Source organism: Rhinolophus ferrumequinum, chromosome 5 (genome assembly GCF_004115265.2).
Source record: "Rhinolophus ferrumequinum isolate MPI-CBG mRhiFer1 chromosome 5, mRhiFer1_v1.p, whole genome shotgun sequence".
Classification (NCBI taxonomy): domain Eukaryota; kingdom Metazoa; phylum Chordata; class Mammalia; order Chiroptera; family Rhinolophidae; genus Rhinolophus; species Rhinolophus ferrumequinum.
Window position 1 is genome coordinate 33,629,582 of NC_046288.1, and position 25,773 is coordinate 33,655,354.

Here is a 25,773-nt window from a genome sequence, read left to right on the forward strand (position 1 = left end):
CCAGTTTCCCCTGGTATTAGCATCTTATATTACCATGGTACGTTTGTCAAAAATAGAAACATCGGTACATTACTATTAACTCATTTACAGACTTTACTTTTGGATTTCACCCATTTTTACACCTTTTTGTTCCAAGATTCAATTCAAGATACCATTTTGCATTTAGTCATCCTGTCTCCTGAGTCTCCTCTGGTCTGTGACAGTTTCTCAATCTTGTTTCTCTGACCTTGACAATTTCAAGGACTGATAGTTAGGTATTTTGTATAACGTCTTTCAGTTGAGTCTGATGTTTTTCTGACTATTAGGCTGGGATTTTGAGTTTTTAGAAATCATATTCTATTTTACCAAATCCTAAATCTGTGAGATCATGTAACACAGTTATCACTTATTTGTTAGAATAAACAGAAGCTTCTAAGTTTCCTATTCTGCCAACACTGGGATGATAGGAGGACGGCAAAGATTTCAATTTGCAAAAATAATTACTCTGCAATAGCCAAAACAAAAATCTATTATATCAAAGAAACTGGCTTTAGTTAGAAAGTAAATGTCTTCAATTCCAGATGCCAACTCTGGCTCAAGGTATCAGTTCCAAAAGAAAGATGGGAACAAAGATATTTAGTCACAGATAAAACAGATAAACACTAGTACCTCAGTGTTTTATATTTTCTTGATTTGTTCATCTAATTAAAAATGTACAACAAAGAAATACAGATAACAATACTCAACTCTTGTTCATCATTGCTATTATATCCCGAATTAAATGTTGCAGAATCCACTCACCCGAGATTTCTAATTCTGCCCAGTGAGATTTTTTCCCATTGGCTACCTCCTCTGCTGACATGATGGTGTAAATTCTGCGAGGATCTGGAGGGTCATATTTTTCCTTTGGCATCCCTATTAGTCTGTAAAAAAAATAAAAGGAAAAATGGTGTGTAAGTTTTATTTTTGTCTCCCCTTGCCAGGCTACTCATTTTATACCATGAATTCTTACTGGAAGGAAAAACCTATCTGCAGCATGCTAGGCACTCACAGGAACTCAGGAACACACGCGTGAGAGAAAACTCAAGACATGCACTGACACTGGACTTTACAGTAGACATGGGGGCTGCTTCCCAAACCACCAGCCCACCCATTCCCCTCCATTCGCTGCCTTGCTTTCCAAGACAAATGACCTACACCCGTTTTATGCATGGATTCTGACTAATCTAAGAAAATCAGGTTAATCCCAGTAGCCTCCTGGTCTCAGTGATATTCAGATACCTCAAGTCTAAAACAATCAGCACGTGACATTTCCCCAGTCACACAGATTAGTTCAGAGTTATCTAACAATCACAAGGCTTACGACTCTTCTATGCTTATGGGAGAAGTTTCTCTCCTGCTGGTCATAAATGAAGGAGAATACAGCGCAGATTGTTGTTGGCAATCATCCAACTATGAGGGAACCCAGTCATAGAAGTCAGTCTAGAAAATAGAGAAAGCAAGCCAGACTCCTCACCAATCCACACCAGTAGCACTCCCAAACACTGGGCTTTTCGGATACACAAGCCAATATATTTCGCTTGTTGTTTATATTAGTTTGAGTGGTGTTTTCTGTTATTTGCAATCAAAAGCATACTGATTAGGCTGATCATATATCTTGTGTTTGTATAGGCCAGTCTTGGTATATATCTGTTGTTAGGTAATTCTTAGTATCAGTCCTTTTCACTCTCAAAAGTGTCGGATTTGGATGACGAGTTACATGGCTACCCTAGTTAAAACTAGTATTATACAGCCTTCTTCACATAACTGCCAAAATAACCACTGAACAATCATCAATGATGGCCAACTAGACATAAAACTCAAGTGGGCAGGTAGGAAGCAGATGACAAATGATGCTAAAAGTAACCATTCAAGGGGTCCAATACAAGAATTACTGCTTGGTAGTTGACAGAAAATAAAATCCAGTTCAGATCTAATAAGAATAGCAAATAAAGTCCCAAACCCAACTAAACTCCTGCATCAGTAAATTGCCTCGTAGTATTCAGTTGATTCTTTGCTCAGAATTTTAACATACACACCCCCACCCCCAAAACGAAGTATCTAAATTTGGGAGTGTTGCTAAATAGTTTAGAATCTGTATCTCAGTAAAAGAGTTACCTTCAGGTGGTCTAAAATTTGTTACATACAGAGAATAAAGAAAACTGACACGTATTGTATCATGTATCAAGAAATCAAAGCTAAGTTTTATAAGAGTACAATCAAAGCTTCCCAGGATTTTGCTCTCTTATTTCTAAAGGTAAAATAGTCATCCTTCCCACTACCTAAAAGGGGCAGAAAATGTTTTCCAGATTTGATCATCCGTTAACAGTAATTAGCTTCCAAGTTTCCAGGTTAAACCCTCTGCTTTAATATTATCATACAACTTGGGTGATACTAAACCGTATTTTATTTCCCATAAATGTCCCAGATCTTCAAACAGCACAAAGAATAAGATCATTTTCCACACGAGAAAAACCTGATTTCTACCACAGTCAGTTTATGCAAAATACTTCTGAAAATAAAATTTTTAGATAACAAGGTTTTCAGAATTTCTACTGTGCACCATAAAGCAGGAGTTTTTCTGTGGTACTTCTGCATACTAACATAAGATTCTACAAAGCCAAATCAAACAGATCCAGATCCAAAGACAAGCTACAAATCGATGACCTACAATGAGGATGGGTAAGACACACTAGAAAATCTGCAAAAACACATTTCATTAATTTTAGATCCTTTTTATAAAGCATAAAGCACAGGATTAGAGGTCAACTTAATTTGGCTGTTTTAGTCATGGTTCCCACTAGGTGATATGTTCCTTAAGGGGAGTATGAGTTATTTTTGAATGGAGGCGTATCCTTTTTATAGCTCTATGCAGTTCCTACCACATAGTAGGCATTTAATATGTATTTATACAATGGTAATATGCTTTATAATCCTAAAATCTATCACCTCCTTCCAGCTTACCCATCTCACAACCAATTAACAGTCAATACTTTTCTAAAAATTAATCTCAAAAAAACAGTAATAAACCCACATGTTCAATTTCCCTAAATATTTTTAAAATCTAGGTAGATTATTAATTGCCATCACTTCTCGCCCTCTAATTCTAATCTTGAAACAGCTAAATAAAACTATGTATTTTTTAAATTTTCGTAAGTTTCCATCTTTGTAAGTCCACTAAAATTTAAAAAATTTGTTCCAGCAAAACGGATCCATAAAATGTTTACCAATGTCTATAATACGTAAAAACCAATGTAATATTAATACTGTTATACCAAAGGTCAAAATCTCTTTTGGATTTGATTAGGAAGCCAGTAAAAATACAAGTCATTTAATGAATCTAGATTTTGATAATCTGATTGAAGCTACAACATTTGTCATTTGGGCTAACTAAGTAATTTAGTAGAGTCTATCGCTCTGGCAATCACTCCTGTCCCAAACATGAGGTTTTCAAATGCGCTTCTAAAAACTTAGAAAACTCAAGTTCAGATAACCGGTGTTAATGAATCTTCAGCCTTATTTTCCCTCTCAGTTCCTCAGCATCAACTTTCTGCCTTGAAGAAATACCACAAAAACCTATTTCAAAATAACTTAAACTATAATAATTCAAATGTAACTTAAATCTCTAAAAGTGACACTGATAATGTGGTTTCTCATATATAGGTCATTCCAAGGTTGAAATACTGGGTGACAGACACTTTTTACCTAAGAAAAAGGGATGTTTTATTTTGGAAAGTCTAACAGGTAATTCTTTTCCCTATATTCTTTTTTAAATTGATGAAAGAGACGGTTTCTTGAATGAGTTTTTCCAAGAGTTTCTAATTTCTACAATGTCTTCCAACAGTTCCCAAAAGATCCTCCTGTTACATCCAACCTAGTTTATCCTGCAGATCTTAACCATGTCACAAAGTAAACCACAGGCCCCTTCACGACACAACCTGTTAAATTTCCCAGTCTTTGACCCAATTTCAACACTATGAAAACTACTCCACCTCGCTCCCCAAACACTAACCACACGGACGTCTTTGAACCCGCCATCTACTCTCCCTCACTCCTTGGACCTCAGTCTGTCACCCACGCAGCCCTCCTGGATTCTAGCGCCACATTTCTGAGAGTAACCTACAGTCCTGGACAAAGAACCTGATTATCTCCTACTTCTTAGTTCCAACACAAACTATCCTGAAAGTAAACAAGTTTTAATCTCCGCCACTAAAAGCTGATTAATCACTACCACATAGTGAAGTTTATTCCTCAGTCTTCTGCTTCACCAAGCAAAAACTTCCAGTAAACTTATAAAATACTGACCTCACGGAAAATGTATTCCAATGTTTTTTATTTGGAATTACAAGCAATAAATTATTTAATAATTTATTACAAGCAATATTATGTATTTTGCTTGTATTGAAAAAATAAATTAGAATTTAAAAAATTACAATAATTTCATGTAATACTAGGGCTACTTTGCCTAGAAAAATTTAGCTGGAAGTTTTCAAAACTGAAATAAAATACAAGATAACTAAATAACACGCTGTTTCAATAACAGCATATTACAAAATATATATATGAAATACACCCAAATATACAACTGCTAAGGAATCCCAAATCTCAGGTTTTATACCTGCGGCTAGAAAAATAATGCAGAATAACTGACCCCCCCGCCCCCGCCAAAAAAAAAACAAACAACTGAGCCAAATCAGAGCAGACTGTAAAAGGCTAGAACTAAACTTCTTTTAATATTGGTCATCTGAAGCAGCTCACTGAAAGAACAGGAGGCTTTATAGTGCATAAAGATACAAGCCCTTATGGTGTGAAACCACAGTTTCCCTCTGAGCACCCTATTTTTAAGGTCATTTAATCTCAGTCTATAGTTCAGCACAATTAATATTATTTCATTTAGAATTCAGACTAAGAAAAAGAAAATGTTACAACCAAAGAGTGCTTCATAATGAAGCAGAGATTTCTAACTCAATGAATCCAAACTCAAAATACAAATCATTAGACATATACTTATTTCCATAGAAATAGTAAGTGATCACCTCAACATTAGTTTGCAAAGCAATCTTAGGCAGAGATGCAGATGCTACCAGAGTTCCTAAAATTGGAAAAAGACAAAATTAAGCCTACATTAGATTATTTCTGTTTACATTTTAGAGCAAGAGGTCAATGACTTATTATATTTTACATTCTCATATAAATCTGTTTTATTTTGACATTTATTCATTTCCAAAGATTATGGAACCCATTATTTGTTATTTCTTTTATACCCTCCTTGAGTAACATCCATCCTTCCCATCTGGTCTTAACCACTAAGGTCATTTTCCTTTCTGAGAAATATATCTAAGTTTACCTTCTTTAATAAAGCAAAATAACCCTTGCACTGTACTGTTTCTGTAGTTTCTATTTCCTCATCAATATCTATTTTTAACTATACACAACTATTAATCATTACAAATGTCATAAAAATTATACCTTCCCTGAAAGGGCTCACCAGCTGATAGCTAAAAAACAGCACATAGCAAATCACACTGCATTGAGTATGATCATATGGACAAAAATAAGGACTGATGGCAATCACAAAAGCTTAGAAGACACATTGAGACATATAATGACTTCATTAGCATTCCCACTCCACTTCTATACCAAGGGCCTCTGGAAGCATTTGTCTTCAAAGACATATTCAACTCAAGTCCATAAATGAAAATAATGTAAACATTCAAAAAGAACCCCAAAGTTTTCATGATATCTCCTGCCCTGTCACCACTCTAAAAACAAAACAAAACAAAGCAAAACACCATGTTTTATGATGGTAAAGTCACATTAATTAACAAATAACATTCAGACTTTTTGGAATTTCATGTTTCTGTTTAACATTTATTCAATAAATGTTTTTTGCAGACCTACTACTGCCATGTACCATGTTTCCCCAAAAATAAGACCTACCGGGAAAATAAGCCGCTGTTGTGAGCCAGACGGACACATTTAATACGTTATGACCATGTTCCAGAAGAAAAGATGACATGACTGTATTTGAATAAATGCAGATTGTTGTACATGAAAAAAATAAGACATCCCCTGAAAATACACCCTCATGCGTCTTTTGAAGCAAAAAATAATATAAGACCTGGTCTTATTTTCAGGGAAATACAGTATAAGACCCGGTCTTGTTTTCGGGGAAACACAGTATTATACCAAGCACCAGGACTTCAACAACGAACAAAATGAACAACATCTTTGCCCTCGTGTAGCTCATACCCACTGATCGTACAATACACAGGACTGACGAGGACGCGCAGATACCTCCCCAACATCCTGTATGTTACACACCCACACACACCCTCATATTTTGCTGGTGGTAAAGCAAAATGTTACCACCACTTTGGAAAACAATGTGGTATTTTCTCATGATGTTAAACAAACACTTATACAAGCTAGCAATCCCATTCCTAGATATTTACCCACAGCAAAACAATAACTTACGTTCACACAGGAACCTGCACATAAACGTCTGCAGCAACTTTATTCCCAATCACCCCAAACTGGAAGCAATCCAAATGTCCTTCGACTGATGACTAGATAAACGATGGTACAGCCATAAAATAAAATGCTACTCAGCAATGAAAAGGACTGACCACACGGACGAATGTCAAATGCATTAAGCGAAATTAAAGGACACCCTGGTTGCTTCCAAGTTTTGGCAATTATGAACAAGGCTGCTATAAAATCCTCCATGTGCAAGGTTTTGTGTGGATGTTAAGTTTTCAATTCATTTGAGTGAATCCCAAGGAGCATGACTGCTGGATGGATCACATGGTAAGAGTATGTTTAGTTTTATAAGAAACTGCCAAAGAGTCTTCCAAAGTGACTGTACCCCTGGGCATCCCACGGGCAAAGCAGAGTTCCTGCTGCTCCACACGCTCGCCAGCATTTGGTATTGTTGATGTTTTGGATTTTTGGTCATTCTAATAGATGTGCAGTATTTTGTTGTTATTTTACAAAGGGCTTTTTACATTAAAAATCTTAAAGGTATTTGACATATATTTGAAGATACATGTAAAACTTTTATATTTTAAGAAATAATCCTTGTCATAATTCTGACAACCAAGCATGCTATCAATACTGAGAAAGCTATGTTTTACCTACAGACATCTGCAAAATATCAAGGTAAATAATATTGTACTATAAAAAATAAAGATGAATAAAAAACAAGAAATAAAATTCTGCCAAAAAGAAAGGTAATTTAAAAATACTTAGATTCACAAAAATTAGTAAGTTATATAAAGAGATCACTGTCCTTTCAAATGCCCATATTTTCTTTGATCAAAGGCTGTATTTAAGCATTTTTGTGAAATGTTTAGTTATTATAAGCCTAAAGCCATAAAAGTATATTATGGCATTAAATTTATCTGAAGTTTATTCACCTGTTGCACCATAATTTTTTTCTGAAGTTTTTCCATATTCTGATTGAGGAAACTAACCTGACTTTGCTTGGGTATTAGTTTAAGCTATGACAGGGTATTTTCTTCTATAAATCACTCCTAAACACATAAATCAGTATTTTAAAAAACATTTAATATTATGAAAAATATTCTAATAAGGCAAACCATGTAAAGGAAACACTGGATGTTTTTAATTTATGGATTCAAAACATTTTCCTCCCAAAAAATATACATATACACATATATATCTGAAGCATAAAGTTTATCTTTAAAAGCATGCTTTAAGAACGGACTACCAGAAATACTTTACACTGTATTTATTCTTTAGTTGTTCAATAACTTTAATTCAAATAAAATACCCTGGGTTACTATTTCTTTTTTTCGAAGAGCCTACAGGTCACCCATGACTGCCTAAGAACAACCCCTACACCTCCAAGCAGTCATTTCCTTTCCTGGAGTAGGAAATATTTGTTTTCCCAACTACCTCAGAGAATAACATAGTAAGTAAAATCATCAGTAAGATATGTGATTTCCTGTCTCTTCTTTTTGAAACCAAAGTGCAATCACACATACAAAAAGTTTAGGCCTGGGTGTTATCCACTGGAAAACTTCCCTAAATGCCTAAATCCAAGGCATCTATATGGGCAAGAAAGGATTTTTTTTTTAAGCCATTAGTTTGAACTGTCACCAATAAAAGACGCTTTATTGACCAATCCCAGTAGCAGTAACTAAATCAAGTAGCTATACTAAAGTGAAAATATGAGAAACATCTATTGAACAAATCTAATGGCAGTCTAAAATATAAATACTAATAAAACTGCCATGGCTCTCTCCAAGAAATATTAAAGTAACAAATCACAATCTCATCACAGCACACACTGAAGTCCTCTCTAAAAAACTGGTCCTCAACCAGGTGTGATTTTTGTGCCTCAGGGAACACTTGGCACTATCTAGAGACATTTTTGGTTGTCACAACTTGAGAGAATGGTGCTAACTACATCTGATAAGTAAGGAGAGGTCATGGATGCTGCTAAATATCCTACAATGCACCTGTTAGGCCTTCACAACAAGAAATATCTTGCTCAGAACGTCCATAGTACCAAGGTTGAGAATCCTTGCAAAAAAATGACCTAAACATGAGTCCAGAATATAGTGTATGCTAAACAAGTGTTTAGAAAAGCAAGTACTACTGGGGGGAAAAAAATCGTATGATAGAGAGAAAGGGGAAAGTCAAAGGCATGAGGGTCCATATATCCATAAGTTCTTGACCAAAGATATCCTGGCCAATTAAAATTGTCTCTAAGTGCTCAGAGAAGCTGATAGGTATTCCATCAAAGGGTGAGCATCTCAGCAATTTCCAAGTGGAGACAAATAACAGGTTGTAACTACCATTCCAGGAGCACCAGTCAGGTGAAAACATTATCCATAGTGTTTTACATGTATCAATTCACTTGGTAATCACAGCTACTCTAAGTTGTAGTTATCTCTATTTTAGAGAGGTCCAGGGAACTTGTCCCTGGTTCCATGGCTAGTGGGTGGCAAAGCTGGAATTTAACCCAGGCAGTCTGGTTTTCCAGCCCTAGTCTTATTCAATACACGACACCGCCTCATATGCTGGACCTGGGAAAGTCTGAGGACAGCAAGAGAACAGAGAGAAATTTCACAGAAACTCAGTGTTTTCCTGAGTACGAAGCAGCAGCCGTCTTTAGCGGCTGGGTGTTGAGCAAAGGAGCTAAGACCCAGCACATAGAACTAACTAGAGAACTGCTCAGTATCACAAGACAGATAAGCTCTCGGGTGGGGAAGTGTGTGTGGGGATGTGTGCATGAATTTGTTATGAATTTCACTAAAATAAAGTGTGTATACCACAAAATTGACAAATAATAATAAAATATACTTTACCTATTATTATAAATTCCATACAGCCAGTTGACTCTCACAGAATATTTTAGTTGATTTGTTGCTGTACTTTTGTCTCTGTAGCCAACTTACAGTTGCAACTTACAAATGAGTACATCAAATGAGTACATGAATGATGGTTAATAATTTGTTTCATTTACATTAAAAAGATAAAAGTGAAAACAGCAAAGACTTATGTCAGAATTTCACTTGTTTGTCTAATGACATGAGCAATTTCTTTGCTGATAATTGATAATGGTTGTCTAATACTGGAAGAATATCTCAATTTTTTTGTAATATCACAACAGACTTAGAACATTAATTGAAGTTTAATCTGGATTATTAATATTTCCTCCATCACTTTCTTAAGACTAGACAGTAAACAAATTAAGCTCTATTTGTAGCATTTGCCTGTTCCTGTGGTCGAATACGCCCCCCTGCATTTGTGGTACAAAATCTTCCACATGAATGGCAGGTTTCAAGCTGTCAACAGGATGCCCAGTAACATAGCATCATATTGAATTTGCGATGTAAAAAACCTCAAGCACAGATAATAGTAAAATATAGTAAAATAATTAGCAAGTGATGAGTTTTGAGTATTTATCTTTGTTTCTAATATGACTTAATTTTATGTTATACAATTTAATCTTTAATAGGTTGTACTGAATAGCTTTCAAAATTCTTGACAAACTAACAACTGGCTCAAATCAGCACAAGCCAACTCTAGCATACCACTGTAAGTATATGAAATCTTGCTTTCCCCTCTGCTATAGATTCTCGGTTCCTTGGAGTCAATTCTGCTTCACTGAAAAATTCAAATCAAAGATCAACTTGCTCTGTGCTGTACCTAGCAAAACTTATTTACTTTTCCCACACCACCTTCGTTCATTCATTAAGTAGCAAGACTAATGAGTTGTTCTTCATTTATAAGAACGTACACCTCCTATTATATGAGAACAGAATTAAAATTTTAGAAACAGAAGGAAACAAAGATCATACAAAGTCCAGTAGTTCTCAATCTTAGTTAGCCTTTAAGGGAGAAACAATACAAATTCTACACAAACTCTTCTATAAGATTGACGTGAACTTTATCCTAACACCAAAACCAAAGACAGCACATGCAATGTTTTTTTTTAAATTTTAGCAAATCGAAATCTAGTAACATGTAAAAAGGATGCTATATCAAATCAAGTGATAATTATTCCAGGAATGTAAAGTTGTTTAAAATTTTTTAAAAATTGATATAATCCACCTATATCCAAACTAAAATTATATGCATGATCATTTCAATAGGTGCATAAAAAGCATCTGAAAAAATCCAACCGCCATTCCTATTTAAAAAGAAAACACTCTCATTTAAAAAATAAAAGGGAATGTACTCAGTCTGACAAATGGTATCTCTGAAAAACCTATAGCTAACATAATGATACTTAACAATGAAATTATGAATGCTTTCCTGTTAAGATCAGGAACAAGGCAAAGATGTCTGCTCTCACTTTTATTCAACTTTGTACTGAAGTTTCTAGTCCATGCAATCTGACAAGAAAAAGATATAAAAAGCATTAAGTTTGGAAGGAGGAATTAAACCCATCCTTATTCTTAGACAAGATTGTGTATATGTGGAAAATCCTACAGGATCTACAAAAAAGCTACCAGAACTAATGAGTAAATTTAGCAAGATTGCAGGATACAAGATAAATATATCCCCCAAATCTACTGTATTTCTATATACAAGTAACAAGCAATCAGAAACTGAAATTTTAAAAATATCATTTATAATAGCATCAAAAATTATAATACGTAGGGATAAATATGAAAAAGGATGTGCAAGACTTGTATACTGAAAACTACTATACATTGCTGATAAAAAAGAGCTAAATAAATGGAGACATACATCGTATTCATATAGAAGACTCAACATTGTTAAGATGTTAATTTTCCCCAAATTGACTTATAGATTCAACGCAATCCCAATCAAATCGCAGCAGGTAGTTTCTATAGAAATTGACAAGCTTATTCTAAAATGTACGTGGACATACCAAGGACTTAGAACAACTTTGAAAACAAAAAATAAAATTAGACAAGTATGTACACTGCCTGATTTCAAGAGTTACTATTAAGCTACAGTAATCATGGCAATGAGATATCAGCATAAAGATAAATAGCTCAAGAGAACAGAACAGAGAGTCTGGAAGAAAATTCACATGTGTATATTTTCAACAGAGGTGCCAAGGCAATTCAGTAGGGAAAGGAAAATCTTTAACAAGTAGTGCTGGAACAATTAGATGGCCATATTCAAACAAATGAACTTCAACGTTTATCTCACACCATATAAAAAATTAACTGAAAATCAGCAACATGCATTGACATGTACTATTAATTCACTTAGTAATCACAACTACTCTAAGTTGTAGGTGTTTTCATTATCTCTATTTTAGAAAGGCACAGGTAACTGCAAATGTAAAAGGTAAAATTATAAACCATCTAGAAGAAAACATGGTAGAAAATCTTAGTGATCATGAGTTTGGCAAAGATCGAAAATAACAGAACAAAAGCATGATCCATAAAACAAAACTTGATAGGATGAACTTCATCAAAATCAAGAACTTTTGTTCTTTGAAATACATTAAGAAAATGAAAAAAACAATCCACAGACTGGAAAAAAACTTTTGCAAATGACATGTGTGATACAGAATGTATATCCAGCATAAACAACGAGCTCTCAAAACTCAGTAAGAAAACATTTTAATGGACATTTTTATACTTCACCAAAAATGATAAATGCAAATAAGCACATAAGATGTTCAAAGTCATGAGGGAAATGAAAATTAAACCACAATGAGATACCACTACACATTTATGAGAATGACTACAATTAAAAAAGATTGACCAGGCAATAACGCGGAACTGGAACGCTCATATACTGCAGATAAGAATGAAAAACAGCAAGCTTTGAAAAACAGTTTCACAGTCTCTTAAAAAGTTAAATATATACCTATCATATGACCCTGATATTCTACTCCTAGACATTTACCCAAGAAAAATGAAACCATATGTCCACTCAAAAGACTCAATTGACCCCAAATGTTCTTAGTTTTATGTGTAATAGCCAAAAAATGGAAAAACCCAAATGTCTATCAACAGGCTAAAAGATAAATAAAATGTGGTAAATACAAACAATGAAATATTACTCAGCAACAAAAAGGAATGACCTATTGATACGCATGACATGTATAAACGTCAAAATAAATTTGCTGAGTGAAAGAAAACAATTTTGATAATTTCAGCAAACTGTTTCATATGCTAATTGATTTTTTTAAAAAATTGACCTAGAAGCAAGGTATTTGTGGAGAAGGTCCACACAGGTCTTGATTTTAAAACAGCCCATATATTATATAGCATAATCCTATATATTAATAAGTTGGTAATACGTTCTCACTTATCTTCGTATGTGTAGCCCCCTCAGAAATCCCAAGATGACAAGTATAACTCTAGCAGGATGTATTCACATGGATAGATGATAGTTTGGCTACAGACCCAGGAACACCCAAACTCTCATACTGTATCATCCCCCTAAACCCTGAATCTAAGTAACCTGATTGGAGTACATAGTCATTCAGAAACAGTTCATGTTTCTGACACAGGAACAACAAATGTAACCCCCGTTACAATGCAGCTTACTATTCAACAAACTTAGAGATAACACGAGGGAAACTGTTCCCATTTCGCTAATGAATTCTCACACTAGCAGTTCCTCTCTTTCCTTTCCTACTTCAGCCACTAACACAGACACTAACAAAATAAACAAGAACAATGGTTTGGGATGTTTTTATTTGTATTCTTGTCCTCCAAATTCTGTCAGCCTAACTCCAATAGCATTCACATCCCTCTGAGCGATAAGATACCCAGGTAAGCAAGAATAAAGCCACAGAAGAACAAAGTTTCCACCTTCTTAGGCACTCAGGATGCTCTTATGTAGTTAAGAAGGATCTATCCAATACATCTGGCATGTGTTCATGGATAAATGTGCAGTCATCTGTCTACTGTCTGCATTCCCCTTCACATACTGATCATCAAAGGTCACTCGCTGTATTGGAACACTTCAAATTCTCCTTTGAATTCGCCTCCTTTCCACTATAGTTAACATACTAAAGTTAAGTGGGAGGGGAAAAGACAAAACCAGGAGTATTATATTCACAAAGATGTCTACAACTTAAGACCAGAAAGTTCACCGCCAAGTATGCTCCTAAAATTGGAAATCAATAACAAGTATTGCCTTTGGGCAATTTCTTTGGAAAAGCATTCTCCTAACCCAATTGTCTGTGCAATGTGAAAGATGAGTACACAAGAATACACAGCACAGTCTGTTTCTTCAGAATCACCAGAAACGAAAACATCTCTGCTGCTATAAATTCAAGCGTAAATATGTTCAAGACCCAAAATGAGACAAGTTGCAAGAGTCACAGATTATCTAGATATACCACATTGTTAAAAAAAAATAGGCCTATCAAGAGTATGAGCGTTCCATATCACTCAAAGTAACAAATCCACTAGAAAAACTGGATTCAGTCCAACTATTTAAATGTGAAAAAAGAAAACTGAAGTTATATTCTAATACTTCATACAAAACAGAAGTATCTGTTTCTTTCTTCCACCTTTCAATTTCAGGCCCTGCCGCTCTAGTGATTTATAAAATCAAAGAAGTAATATTTCACAAATATAATGTGTTAAGTTAGTTGATGTAAGCAAAATATTGTCTGTGTATTAACTAAAAATGCTGTAGTGTGTCAAGAAAATATAAACATTAATTCAAGAAGTTGTTCTGTTTCTATTACTAGGAAAGTGAATTGGGTAAATATTTAAAAACTAAGGATTTAACTAATAAATCATTTGAATAATGAATAGCTTTTCTAATTATTTTAGCTTTTCTATTTCTTTGGAGAATAATTTAATTATATCTTAAATCCAAAGTTGACTGATAATGAAAGTCTAAGACTAACCATAACAGCTGTCCCATACTTTTGACTTGAACCAAATAATACAACGCTTCAGAGTTAGATGCACACAGAAATATATACACAAAAAGGTGTTAAAACTAGTTTTATTTTATCTGAGAACTAGGGTTTAGAATTTGGAAAAACCGTATCTAAATCTACAAGACTCCATGAAAAACAGTGGCGTAAAACAGAAAAACCTTAGTAACAAAACTCTGTCTGGGATAAAACTTGATAAGGCACAGAGAAAAGCTCCATCCAGGAAAGGGTTCTAAGGTGCCAGCAACTTAATTATGAAAGAATTTAAAAGGCAGGGTCAATTCTGACTCACATTGATCTGAAACAGATAGCATTAAACAATAGAGCTAATCCTTAACTTTCTGGCCTGACTAAATGCCTAAGGAGAGTACCCACTCTCCTCGCACGGATGCCTGCCAAGAAGGTGGTGCTTTGTACTGAGCGGAAAAGATTTGAAGGGAAGGGGTGTCAGCTTTAAAATAGTTCCTAAAATAGTTGCTTACAAGGATAAAGAGAACTTACAAAGGCTTTGAATCTAGCTTGGTTCCAGGAAAAGGATACTTTGGCCCTATGTGAAAGAAAAAACCAGCCATTGTAAAATACAGATACCCAGATTTTGTCAGCAGAAGGAAGAGGATTGTTCATTTCCCACAAAGGTAGCAGAGCCTTTAACTTGGATTCCTCGTTTTTCCTGGCAGGTAGACACACTGCAAAAGCAACAAAGCAAACTAAATATAAAACTCTTCTGAATTTCAATCCTGTGGTCAAAATGCCAACTTCACAAACTCATCAAAGGTCACAGAGGAACAAATTTCCTGTTTTGTTACTTAAACTTATTACCTTCCTCCTTAGCTAACCAATACAGAACTTCCTTCTTCTTGTTTTGAGGCTGACAAAATGAGGACAGTATACTTACAACATACTAGGAACAATAGGCAGTTAGTTACCCATTCAAGGAACAGAATTTGATATGATTTTCTAAAACCCAGTTGCGAATAATCCATGTCTATTATTTCTCCATTTGAGTAAGAACTAAATAAATATTTTCATTAACAATTTTTTAAAACTTTATTTTGAGGTTTTACAAAAAGAGATAAAGAAAATGTAATGCTTTACAATCATTTATCAAAAATCTATTATTTTTAATTAGAACTGTGAAACCTGCACTAGAAACTTTATAGTCTATGAAAGATGAGAAAAATGTAAACAGTGACTGTTATATTATAAATATTTATTTCCCATCTCTTTCTAAAACGTATTTAAAGTTGCTTTCCACAAAGGACATATAACTGCTTACAAACAATTGTAATTTAATCAAGAAATGTGTATCAATTCCATAGAAAAGCTACTAAGAAGAATAAAACGCAACTGGAGCGGTTCTTGACCAGGTTGACGATTACCTGTGAAACGTGCTGCAGGTGCTGTAATTAGTAACTAATAATAGGAACAATGAGCTAAATTTGTATACAAGTTATATACACGATACAAACGCACTATGCATGTTACTATTGCTATCCCTATCCTGTGACTAGCATTCTAACAATGAGAAAAAGGAAGAGTTACAATTATCTCAAAGATACTCTAAATAATGATGGCTACATGTTGCCTATGCACGTACCACCCTTCGTGTATGTTATATGGCTTTATGAGTCCTCATCCTATTGAAATCTGGCTGTCTCTCTTATCACTCCAATGAAAACTGTTCTCATTAAACATAAATAACTTTGAATTACTAGCAATTTTTCAACCCCCTTTTCAGTCAGCACTCATCCTGTATGGCGTGTCTGGTATTGAAAACTGAGGACCACCCTCTATTTCCTGAAACTTTCCCGCCCTCGTCTTTTGAATCAGGTTTTTAAGTTGGCTGACAGAAGACAGAGTATATGAGTGGGACAGAGACAAAACCATGCGCTATATGCGTAGTCTGTGTCCAGATATTGTGCTAGGCGATTTGCATGCATTATCACATTTAATTTCACTAAAATTATGAACTATATATTATTAATTGCCATTTTACTGATGAAGACGTTGAAATGCAGAGAAGTTGTGAAACATCCAACACTTATCGTAGCTAATAAGTGACTGGAATGGAATTTGAACATGGGTCAGTCCAACAACAAAACCGAAGCTTCTTCTAATTAACTATGAAAAGTTTAATTTTAGACATTTTTAGAAGAAAATGCAGAATAATCATCTCATAATGGAGTACAGAAAATTTTTCTAAGCAAGGTAAAGACCTAAAGAAAAAGAATGACGAATTAAACAATATAAAAAATTTTTAAGTCCATAAGAAAAGAGTGAAGTCATAAAACCAAAAGATAAAGAGAAAATTGGAGCAAAAAGTCTCTGTAGTATTTATAATAGATAATAAGGTAATGTGTCTAAAATATAAACATCTTTTACAAATCAATAAAAAAAAAAAAAAACGTAAACACCCCAGTAGAAAAATTGGGGGTAAAGGTCATGATGAGGCAAACGACAAAAAAATAAAAACAGTGGTCAAAAAAAAAAAAAAAAAAGAAAAGAAAAAATATACCTCCTCTATTAATAAAATAAATGCAAATTAAAAAAAATAAATGATATGCTATATATATTCTTTATTATGTCTCAGAATGGCAAAGATTAATCATGTAAATAAGAATTTGGGGAAATAGGCATTCATTACACAACTGGTGGTTCTAATATAATTTTACACAACATTTCTAAAGGGCAATCTGACAAACCAACATTTTAAATGTGCAATCATTTTAATCCGGCAAGTCTACTTCTAGAAACTTATTCTTTAAAAAAATGTGCAAGGGTGTATATACAAGACTTTTCTCTGCATTAGTGTTGATAATCACCAAAACTAAGGAAACCAATTGCCAATAAAAAGGGGACTGAATTACGGCACATCAATAAAATGGATTACAATTCAGTTATTAAAAAGCATATGGTGTGGAAATCTAAAATGATGCAACTGTGGAAAAGTCTGTCAATTTCTCAAAAAGTTAAACACAGAATTACCATATAAACCAGTAATTCTACTCCTAGTTATATACCCGAGAAGTAAAAATATATGTCCACACAAAAAAATGTACATGAATGTTCACAGCAGATTTATAATAGCCAAAAAGTGAAAACAACCCAAATGTCCATCAGCTGATGAACAGATGAACAAAATGTGGTCTATCCACGCAATGGCGTATTATTCTGCCACAACAAGGAATGAAATAGTATTACATGTTACAACATGGAATAATCTTGAAAACATTACGTAAGGTGAAAGAAGCCATACACAGAAGGTCACATATTGTATAATTCTGTTCATATGAAATGCCTAGAATAGGCAAATCCACAGAGACAGTAGACTGGTGGTTGCCAGCGGAATAGGCAAATTGGAACTGCTAATAGCTAAGAGCTTTCTTTTAAGGTGATGGAAATATTCTGGAATTAGATAGTAGTGGTATTCACAACAGTGAAATTACTTCAAAATGGTGAATTTTGTGTTATGTGATATACATCTCAATTTTTCAATGCTATAAATTTTTCAAAGCATGAGGCGTATCTGCTGATGGGGAAAAATGGCCATAATATGATGTTAAGTGAAAAAGTAAGTTTAAAAAAACAGTGTAACAATATGATTCTACTTATGTATGTTTATATAGTTATGTAAGTATATATTGCCCAGAAACAGAAAATGGTACCATATATATTATACTAACAGTCTTGATCACCATGACATAGGATAACCAGAAAATTATGCTCAATATCATTTTATTTTTCTTACAAAGAACACATATTATTTCCAAAAGCAGATACGAAAAAAATTACCATCTGCAATAAAAGTACAGTACTATAACAAAAATACACAGAATAGATTTAAGCCAGGAGACAATACAAGCAAAGATTATTAAGCTGGGGTCCATAAACATCAGAAAATCTATGAATTTGTATAGGAAAAAAAATTACAACAGTATTTTCACTTATCTCTAATTAAAATGTAGTACTGCTTTCAATTAGACCTACTTACCATAATATTAGACAACCTACCATAATATTTACAGTAACTGATTTGTCACTAACACAAATTATATTTTATATCAAATATAAATATATTTTTATATTATAATTGTTACATATATCTCAAAATAGCTTTTATATATATCACTACTTCAAATATATATGTCACTGGATATATATCATCTATATACAGAGGGTGCCAAAAGAATGTTTACACATTTTTAAGAAAGGAAAAAACAGTATTAAAATTGTAATACTCAATATATACCAATAACAAAAGATGCATGCAAGTCACGTATATCCATTTTTTTGGCACCCCCGGTATCTCACCACTTCAAAATTATGGTAGTTATTAGACTCACTGCTAGACCTTGTTATTTGAATGCATTGATAAAGGGGCACATGTAGTAGTATATCAAAAATTTGTTTTTATATATTCTCGTTTTCAATACATCTTATTTTCTTTCATGGACTAAAATCATTATTCTAAAAAGGCTCTACAGCCTTCTCCAGACTGCCCAAAGGTCCACAGCACCATCGTCCAGCCACAACCAAACAAAGCACCCAGGCATTAGAGTCAGGAAAGGAAACCAATCATGAGGATAGTATTCTCATCATTCAGACATAAAGTAATTAGGCCCTGAATTCAGGCAAAAATGGAAATTATTCCAATTTTAATCAATTTGTCTAATACAAAATTCGTAATTTTCTTCCCTAAATTGTTTCCTGATTTCTCAGTCATCTCTGACTTCTTCATACTCAATCACCAATGTCACTTTAAAGCTTTCTTTTCTATCCGTTGACACAAATCTATTTCTTGACTTATACTTTCAGATTTTAACTCTAAGAGCCTCCCTCCTCTCATTCTGATCTCAAGAGATTCTGCATACTTCAACCAGACTAATCTTCTTAAACAATTGTTTTCAAACTGCTACCAACCTGCTCAAAACCACTCGATGTTTCCGATGTCTTTAAAAATAGTATTGATAATTATAAGATTCTAGAGATACATTTGCAGTAACTATTAATCAAAACTATTATATAGGTATGCCCTACAAAATGTCATCTAAAACGTTACAACATAAAACTCAGGTAATTAGTAATAAGAAAAACTCAATTTATGGAGGTGAAAAAAAAAACAACACTTGCTGCTCTAGAATTGAACCCAGGATAAAATTTAATTCCTTACCCAGGCATCTGAACCCCTCCATAATCATCATGCTCCAATTTACCTTGTCAGCCTTGTTCCCACGGAAACTCTGGAAGTTAACCAGAAATTAAATCAATTTCCCTCTCACGCTTGAATCTAGACTCATGTCTTTCTTCTAGTACATACCTGTTTATGTAATTTCTACCACTTGTCATGCCATTTGATTATTCATTCATTCAATAAACAGTTACTAAGGCTGTAATATATACCAAACACTTAGTACATAGTAGGGGTTTAACTATGTAGGTTAAACCCCTACTATGTAGCAAACACTAGGTCTTTAAAGGTGAGGTATCTCTGCCTTTAAAAACTCAGTCTAACGGAAAAGCAGAGACATAAATAAATTAGGTAAACACAAGACAATGTGGTAAATGTTATGAAAGGGGAATGCACAGGATGCTAAAAGAGCACAAAGAGCATCAAGCAAAGACTGGAAGTGTCAGGAAAGGTTTCCCAGAGTAGGGAGCCCCTGAGGTGAATGAATTACGAGTGTTAAAGTCAGTGCGGTCCTAAAAGATAAGGTATTGTAGGCACATATAAAGCACAAACCAGGCTATAACTCACTCAGTACAGCCAGGCTAGGGAATATGTTCAAGAGAAAGAAGTAGTAATAAATGATAAAACCGGAGAGGTACGCAAGGACAAGATCAGGAGGCCTTACATACAATGCTATGAAATCTCCACTTTATTCTAAAAGCAGTAAGCGGCAGTGGGATATCCTGCAAAGTACACAGGTTCAGGGATTCTAATGACCTAAATCTGAATTCCGAGCTCTGACATTTACTTTTTACATGACTTGATCAAATTTGCCTCTCTTAGCTTCAGTTTCCTCAACTATAAAATAGGGAATAATATCAATTTTGCCAGAATTCTAACAGGAGGTTAATTCGTGTAAATCTCCTAGCACAGGGCTCAGCAAACTATAGCTTGGTTGGCCAGTGATGAATGGTTTTACATCTTTATAGGATTGTTAAAAGAAAAAAAAAAAGAAAAACTACAACAAAAACATAAAGAATATAGGACAGAGATCTTATGTGACCCAAAAAGCCAAAATACTACATATGGTCCTTCACATTAAAACTTGCCAATTCTGGCCTTACACATAATAAGGCAACCAAAAAAATAGTAACTAATACATTGAAGGATTTTATGTAGGGAATTTAAGCAATGTCCAACGAATTTTACAAGGATTTCTCTGGTGACAAGGCATACAAAGGAAAAGAAGTTAAAGGCGCAGTAAAGGATGTTGGGAGATAAGCTAGCAGGATGTTGCAATAATCCACTAACCCTTTCCTTCCTTCTTCTACCCATAAAGGTGAGATCCACTTCTACACCTTCTTTCTTTATCCCTGCAGGTTACAAACCCATATTTTCTGTACTTCTTAGCTATTTGTCTGGGGTTAAATCCCCTATAAGTAAGTAGTATAACAAGTAAGTATTTTGGAGTCAAACATCCTGTTTTAAATATTGGTAAAACCAGCACTGGCTTTTCCTATATTTAAGACATTATTTAACTTGTATGTCTCCTAATAATAAGGAACAGTAATAGACAACACATATGGAATTTCTTAGTTCAGTTTTGTTTTTTACCATGGATGTGCCACGTACTATTCTAAGCACTTTATAGGTATTGTTTCATTTAATCCTCTCAATAACCTTGTAGGGACTATTATCTTCCTATTACAGATGGGGAAACTGAAGCATGAAGAAGTTAAATGAGTTTCCCAAGAGCTGAAAAGTGAAGGATCCAAAGTTCACATTCTCAACTAGATATAGAATGAGAGTCATGCTGTCTAAATCAACGGATTTTTGAGAAGACTAATTTAGATTACATATTTAAAGGGTAGAGGACGGTTTTTCACATTCCTTAGTACGCAGTAGTCCAATAAATATTAGTTCCATTTCCTGGTAGAAAAGACTATATATTCTAAAATTTTTTTTAGTCCCCAGAACCCTGAAATAGCAGCTTATAGCTATTAGATGCTTAATACTAATGTGATAGATATACTTTTGGTAATTAAAATTATTGTACTATATCAAGGCTATCATTGTGTGTAATTCAGAATATATTATTTCATAAATTTATATGTAGATGCTGCAGAAGACTGCACTAAATATGAACCTATAGCAGAACGTACCCTGTCAGATTTTTGGTTTTGTTTTGTTTAAATATAAACATTAAGATCAGACAGTAATGAACAAAAATGTAAAGGCCCCAACAGTCTTTGTGCAGAGACATTAAGGTTGGCATATACTAAATTTAGGTCTATTCTCTTGGTAGTATTTGTAAGTGGTATTATGTACTCTGATCTATGTTACTCATTTAAGGAAGCTAAGTAATTTGGGAAGAGAAAAATAAGATTCTAAACTGTAAGATTACAGAGAGGTTCTCTGTGCAAAAGACAAATGTAAGGAAGATAAAGTGTTATAACTTCTATTTTGTGTCACCAATTTCTGTTTTTAATAAATGAAAACAATATGAAAGCCCCAAATTACTCGGTGTCTATTCAGTATGAATGACGAGTCTCTCGCGTAACAAACTGCACTACTTGTTCCTTCGAAAAAAAAATCACAAATAAATTTTTATCTGTAATGAGATTTTAAAGTAGACTGATAAAAATTAATGAAAACTAACAGTCCTTCCACAAAAGAGAATAGAAAACAAAAACTCTATTACCACTTTCCAATTCTGCCTTAAGAGGAAGATTCTTAGCTAAACTCAAAGTTATTTAACTTCTGAGACTTACAACATGAAGGACAGAAATAAAATAAAAATAAAAATACTTGTCTGATCAGAATGTGGCTGCATGAAAACACAATTAATGTTTCAAAAATTAAACAAAGGGTAACCACCACATCAAGTGGTGAAACATAACCTTACTTTGTAAAGCAAAATTCCCTAAGAAAGCTATCAAATTCTTAAAAAGCTTTAAAAAGCCAAAACCTATGATGTTGAATTACTTCCAGGAAAAAAAGTAAGGTGACAGCCAGGTTCAAAGTAAATATGGAATTCTTCATTAATCATATCCTCAATGTCACAAAGATTTGCTCCCTTCTTTTTATTTCTATGATTAGCACTTCTTTATGATTTCATATTCTCTCTGCTTCCTGTGTATCCCCCTCCAACCTAATTACCAAACTGATCAAAAAATTCTCCACGGTTTTTAAAATGTTTTTCAAAAGAAACAGTATTTTCCATTCCTCAAGAAATCTGAATTATTCAAAAAATATTCAGTAAAGGATTAAGTGCTTGCCATATGTGTATATGGATTAAAGAGAACATTAAAGGAGTAGGGATGGAAGAGAGAAAAGGAGGGGGGGAAAGCTAGCCCCTCTTTTCCAAACAAGTTAAACATTATTATTGCCACTCACTACTGCACACAGCGTCTTCACTTTTCTAATCCATATTTCATACTTCCATAAAAACTCATCCTTAAAACCCCTTCATGATAAGACTCAAACTAGGAATAGAAGGGAACTTCCTCAACATGATAAAGGGCTTCTGTGAAAACCCCACCACTAGCATTATACTTAACAGTGAAAGACTAAAGGCTTTCCCAAGATCAGGAACAAGACAAGGATACTGCTCTAGACACTTCTTTTATTTATTTATTTATTTATTTATTTATTTATTTATTTATTTATCTAGACACTTCTTTTCAACAATGTGCTAGAGGTTTTAACGGGCAATTAGGCAAAAAAATGAAATAAAATGTATCCAGATTAGAAAACTAAAACTACATTATTTACAGGTAACATGATTCTTGTTATACAGAAAATCCTACAGAATCCACTAAAAATCCATTAGCACTAATAAAAAAGTTCCTCAAGGCTACACAAAATATAAAATCAATACACAAAAATAAATTGTTTTTATACACTTGCAATGAACACCCCAAAAATGAAACTAAGGAAATAACCATTTATAATAGCATCAAAGGACACCATCAGCAAAGTGAAAAGACAGCTCACTAAATGGGGGAAAATATTTGCAAGAATAAAAGACTAAGATATTTTGGAATAAATGCAACAAAAGAATTGTAAAGCTTATACTCTGAAAACTACAAAACATTGTTGAAATAAATCAAAGAAGATCTAAATAAATGGAAAGATCCCATGTTCGTGAATAGGAAGACTTAATGTTGTTAAGATGGCAACGCTCCCCAAATTGGTCTACAGATTTAACACAATTCCTATCAAAACCCCAGCTGGCTTCTTTGCAAAAATTGACAAGCTAATCCTAAAATTCATATGGAAATACAAGAGACCCCAAATAAAAGAATCTTCAAAAAGAAGAACAAAGTTGGAGGACTTACATGTCTCAATTAGAAAGCTACAATAGTCAAGACAATACTGGCATAGGGAAAATCATATAGATAAAGGGAATAAAATTGAAAGTCCAGAAATAAACCCTCACACTTAAGGTTAATTGATTTTCGACAAGAGTGACAAGACGATGCTATAGGGAAAGAATAGTCTTTTCAACAAATGGTACAGGGACAACTGGGTATCCACATGCAAAGGAATAATGTTACTACTCCCCACATCAGGCCATAACAGAAATTAACTCAAAATAGATCAAAGATCTAAATGTAAGAGCTAAAACTATAAAAACTTAGGACAAAACAGAAGGGTAAATCTTTATGACCTTAGATTAGTAAATGGTTTCTTAGATATGACACCAAAAGCACAAGCAACAGAAGAAAAAATAAATTAGACTTCATCAAAATTAAAAACTTTCATTCTTCAAAGGACACCATTAGCCAAGTGAAAAGACAGCTAACTGAATGGGGGAAAATATGCGCAAATCATGTATGTGATAAGGCACTTGATCTATAATATACAAAGGACTCTTCCAACTCAGTAATAAAAAGATACACAGCAATTTACAAATGGGCAAAAAATATGAATACATATCTCAAAAAAAGGAATACAAACGGTCAATAAGAAAATGAAAAGACACTCGCATCATTAGGGAAATGCAAATCAAAATCACAATGAGATAAGATACTACTTAACATCCACTAGGAGAACTATGATCAGAAAGGCAGATAACAAATGTTGGCAAGGATGTAGAGAAACTGGAGCCCTCACACGCACTGTTGGTGGAGATGTGAAATGGTGAGGCGGCTTTGAAAAACAGTCTGGAAGCTTGTCAAGAGTTTAAACATAGAAACACCATATGATCCAGCAATTATACTCCAGTGCATATACCCAAGAGAAATAAAAACTATACATTCAAAAACTACACAATTGTTCATAGCAGAATTATTTACAATAGCCAAAAAGTAGAAACAACCCAAATGTCCATCAGCTGACAGATAAACAAAATGTGGTATATCCATACAATCGCATATTATGCAGCCGTAAGAATGAAGCACATAACACGGATGAACCTGGAAAACAGGGTAAGTGAAAGAAGCCCGTGATAAAAGATCACATATCATATTAAGATTCCATTTGTATGAAATATCCAGAAGAGGCAAAAATATAGTCAGAAAGCAGATCAGTGATTGCCTAGAACTAAGGGGATGGGAGAATGACGGGTAACAAAGAATACAGGATTTATATTTCAGGTGATTAAAATGTTCTAAAATTGTAGCGATGGTGGCACAAATGTGAATAAACACTACTGAGTTATGTGTTTTAAATGGACTAGTTCTATGGTAAGTGAATTATATCTCAAAAAAAGCTGTTACCGAAAAAGAAACCTCTAAACTGTAAGTAATCCCTGATCTATCACCATTCCATTTTGTTACTCCCTCTCAGGATGTCTGAAACACTGTATAGTGACCTGCACTTGTTTGTTCACTGATTTGAAATAACTAAATTATGTTTTATCTCCCTTACTCATAAGCTATAAGTTTCACAAGAGTTTCTTCTACTTCTTTCATAATTCTCTTTAGAACTGAGTATATAATAATGGGTACAGAATGGGCCCTTGAATAACGTATTTAATTTTTAAATGTAAAATATTAAAAATATTTGCCATGGAGAAGTTAACTAGACTACTAAAAAATCTTCTTCTCGGGGAATACAGGTATATATATAAAACTTCCGAGATCCCTAACCAAACTCTTCAGAATAAAAATAAGCATAGGTGGACCAGAGAGCTGAGGTTTCACATTACAAGAATACTAGGCAATGAAAGATAAGGTGTGATTCAATTAAAATTAAAGTTGTCCAGAGATAAAAT

At 33.9% G+C, this 25,773-nt stretch overlaps 1 protein-coding gene across 2 annotated transcripts in view; it reads right to left on the minus strand.

Moving 5' to 3' along the window:
* The window catches only part of CNOT6L (CCR4-NOT transcription complex subunit 6 like), a 97,345-nt gene that overhangs the window by 66,489 nt on the left and 5,083 nt on the right, over nucleotides 1-25,773 (minus strand). For both annotated transcript variants that reach the window (XM_033105956.1, XM_033105955.1), the window contains exon 2: nucleotides 781-902. In XM_033105956.1, coding sequence (XP_032961847.1) covers nucleotides 781-892 — 112 coding nt within the window. In that variant the 5' untranslated portion in view covers nucleotides 893-902. The remainder of the gene's footprint in view (nucleotides 1-780; nucleotides 903-25,773) is intronic.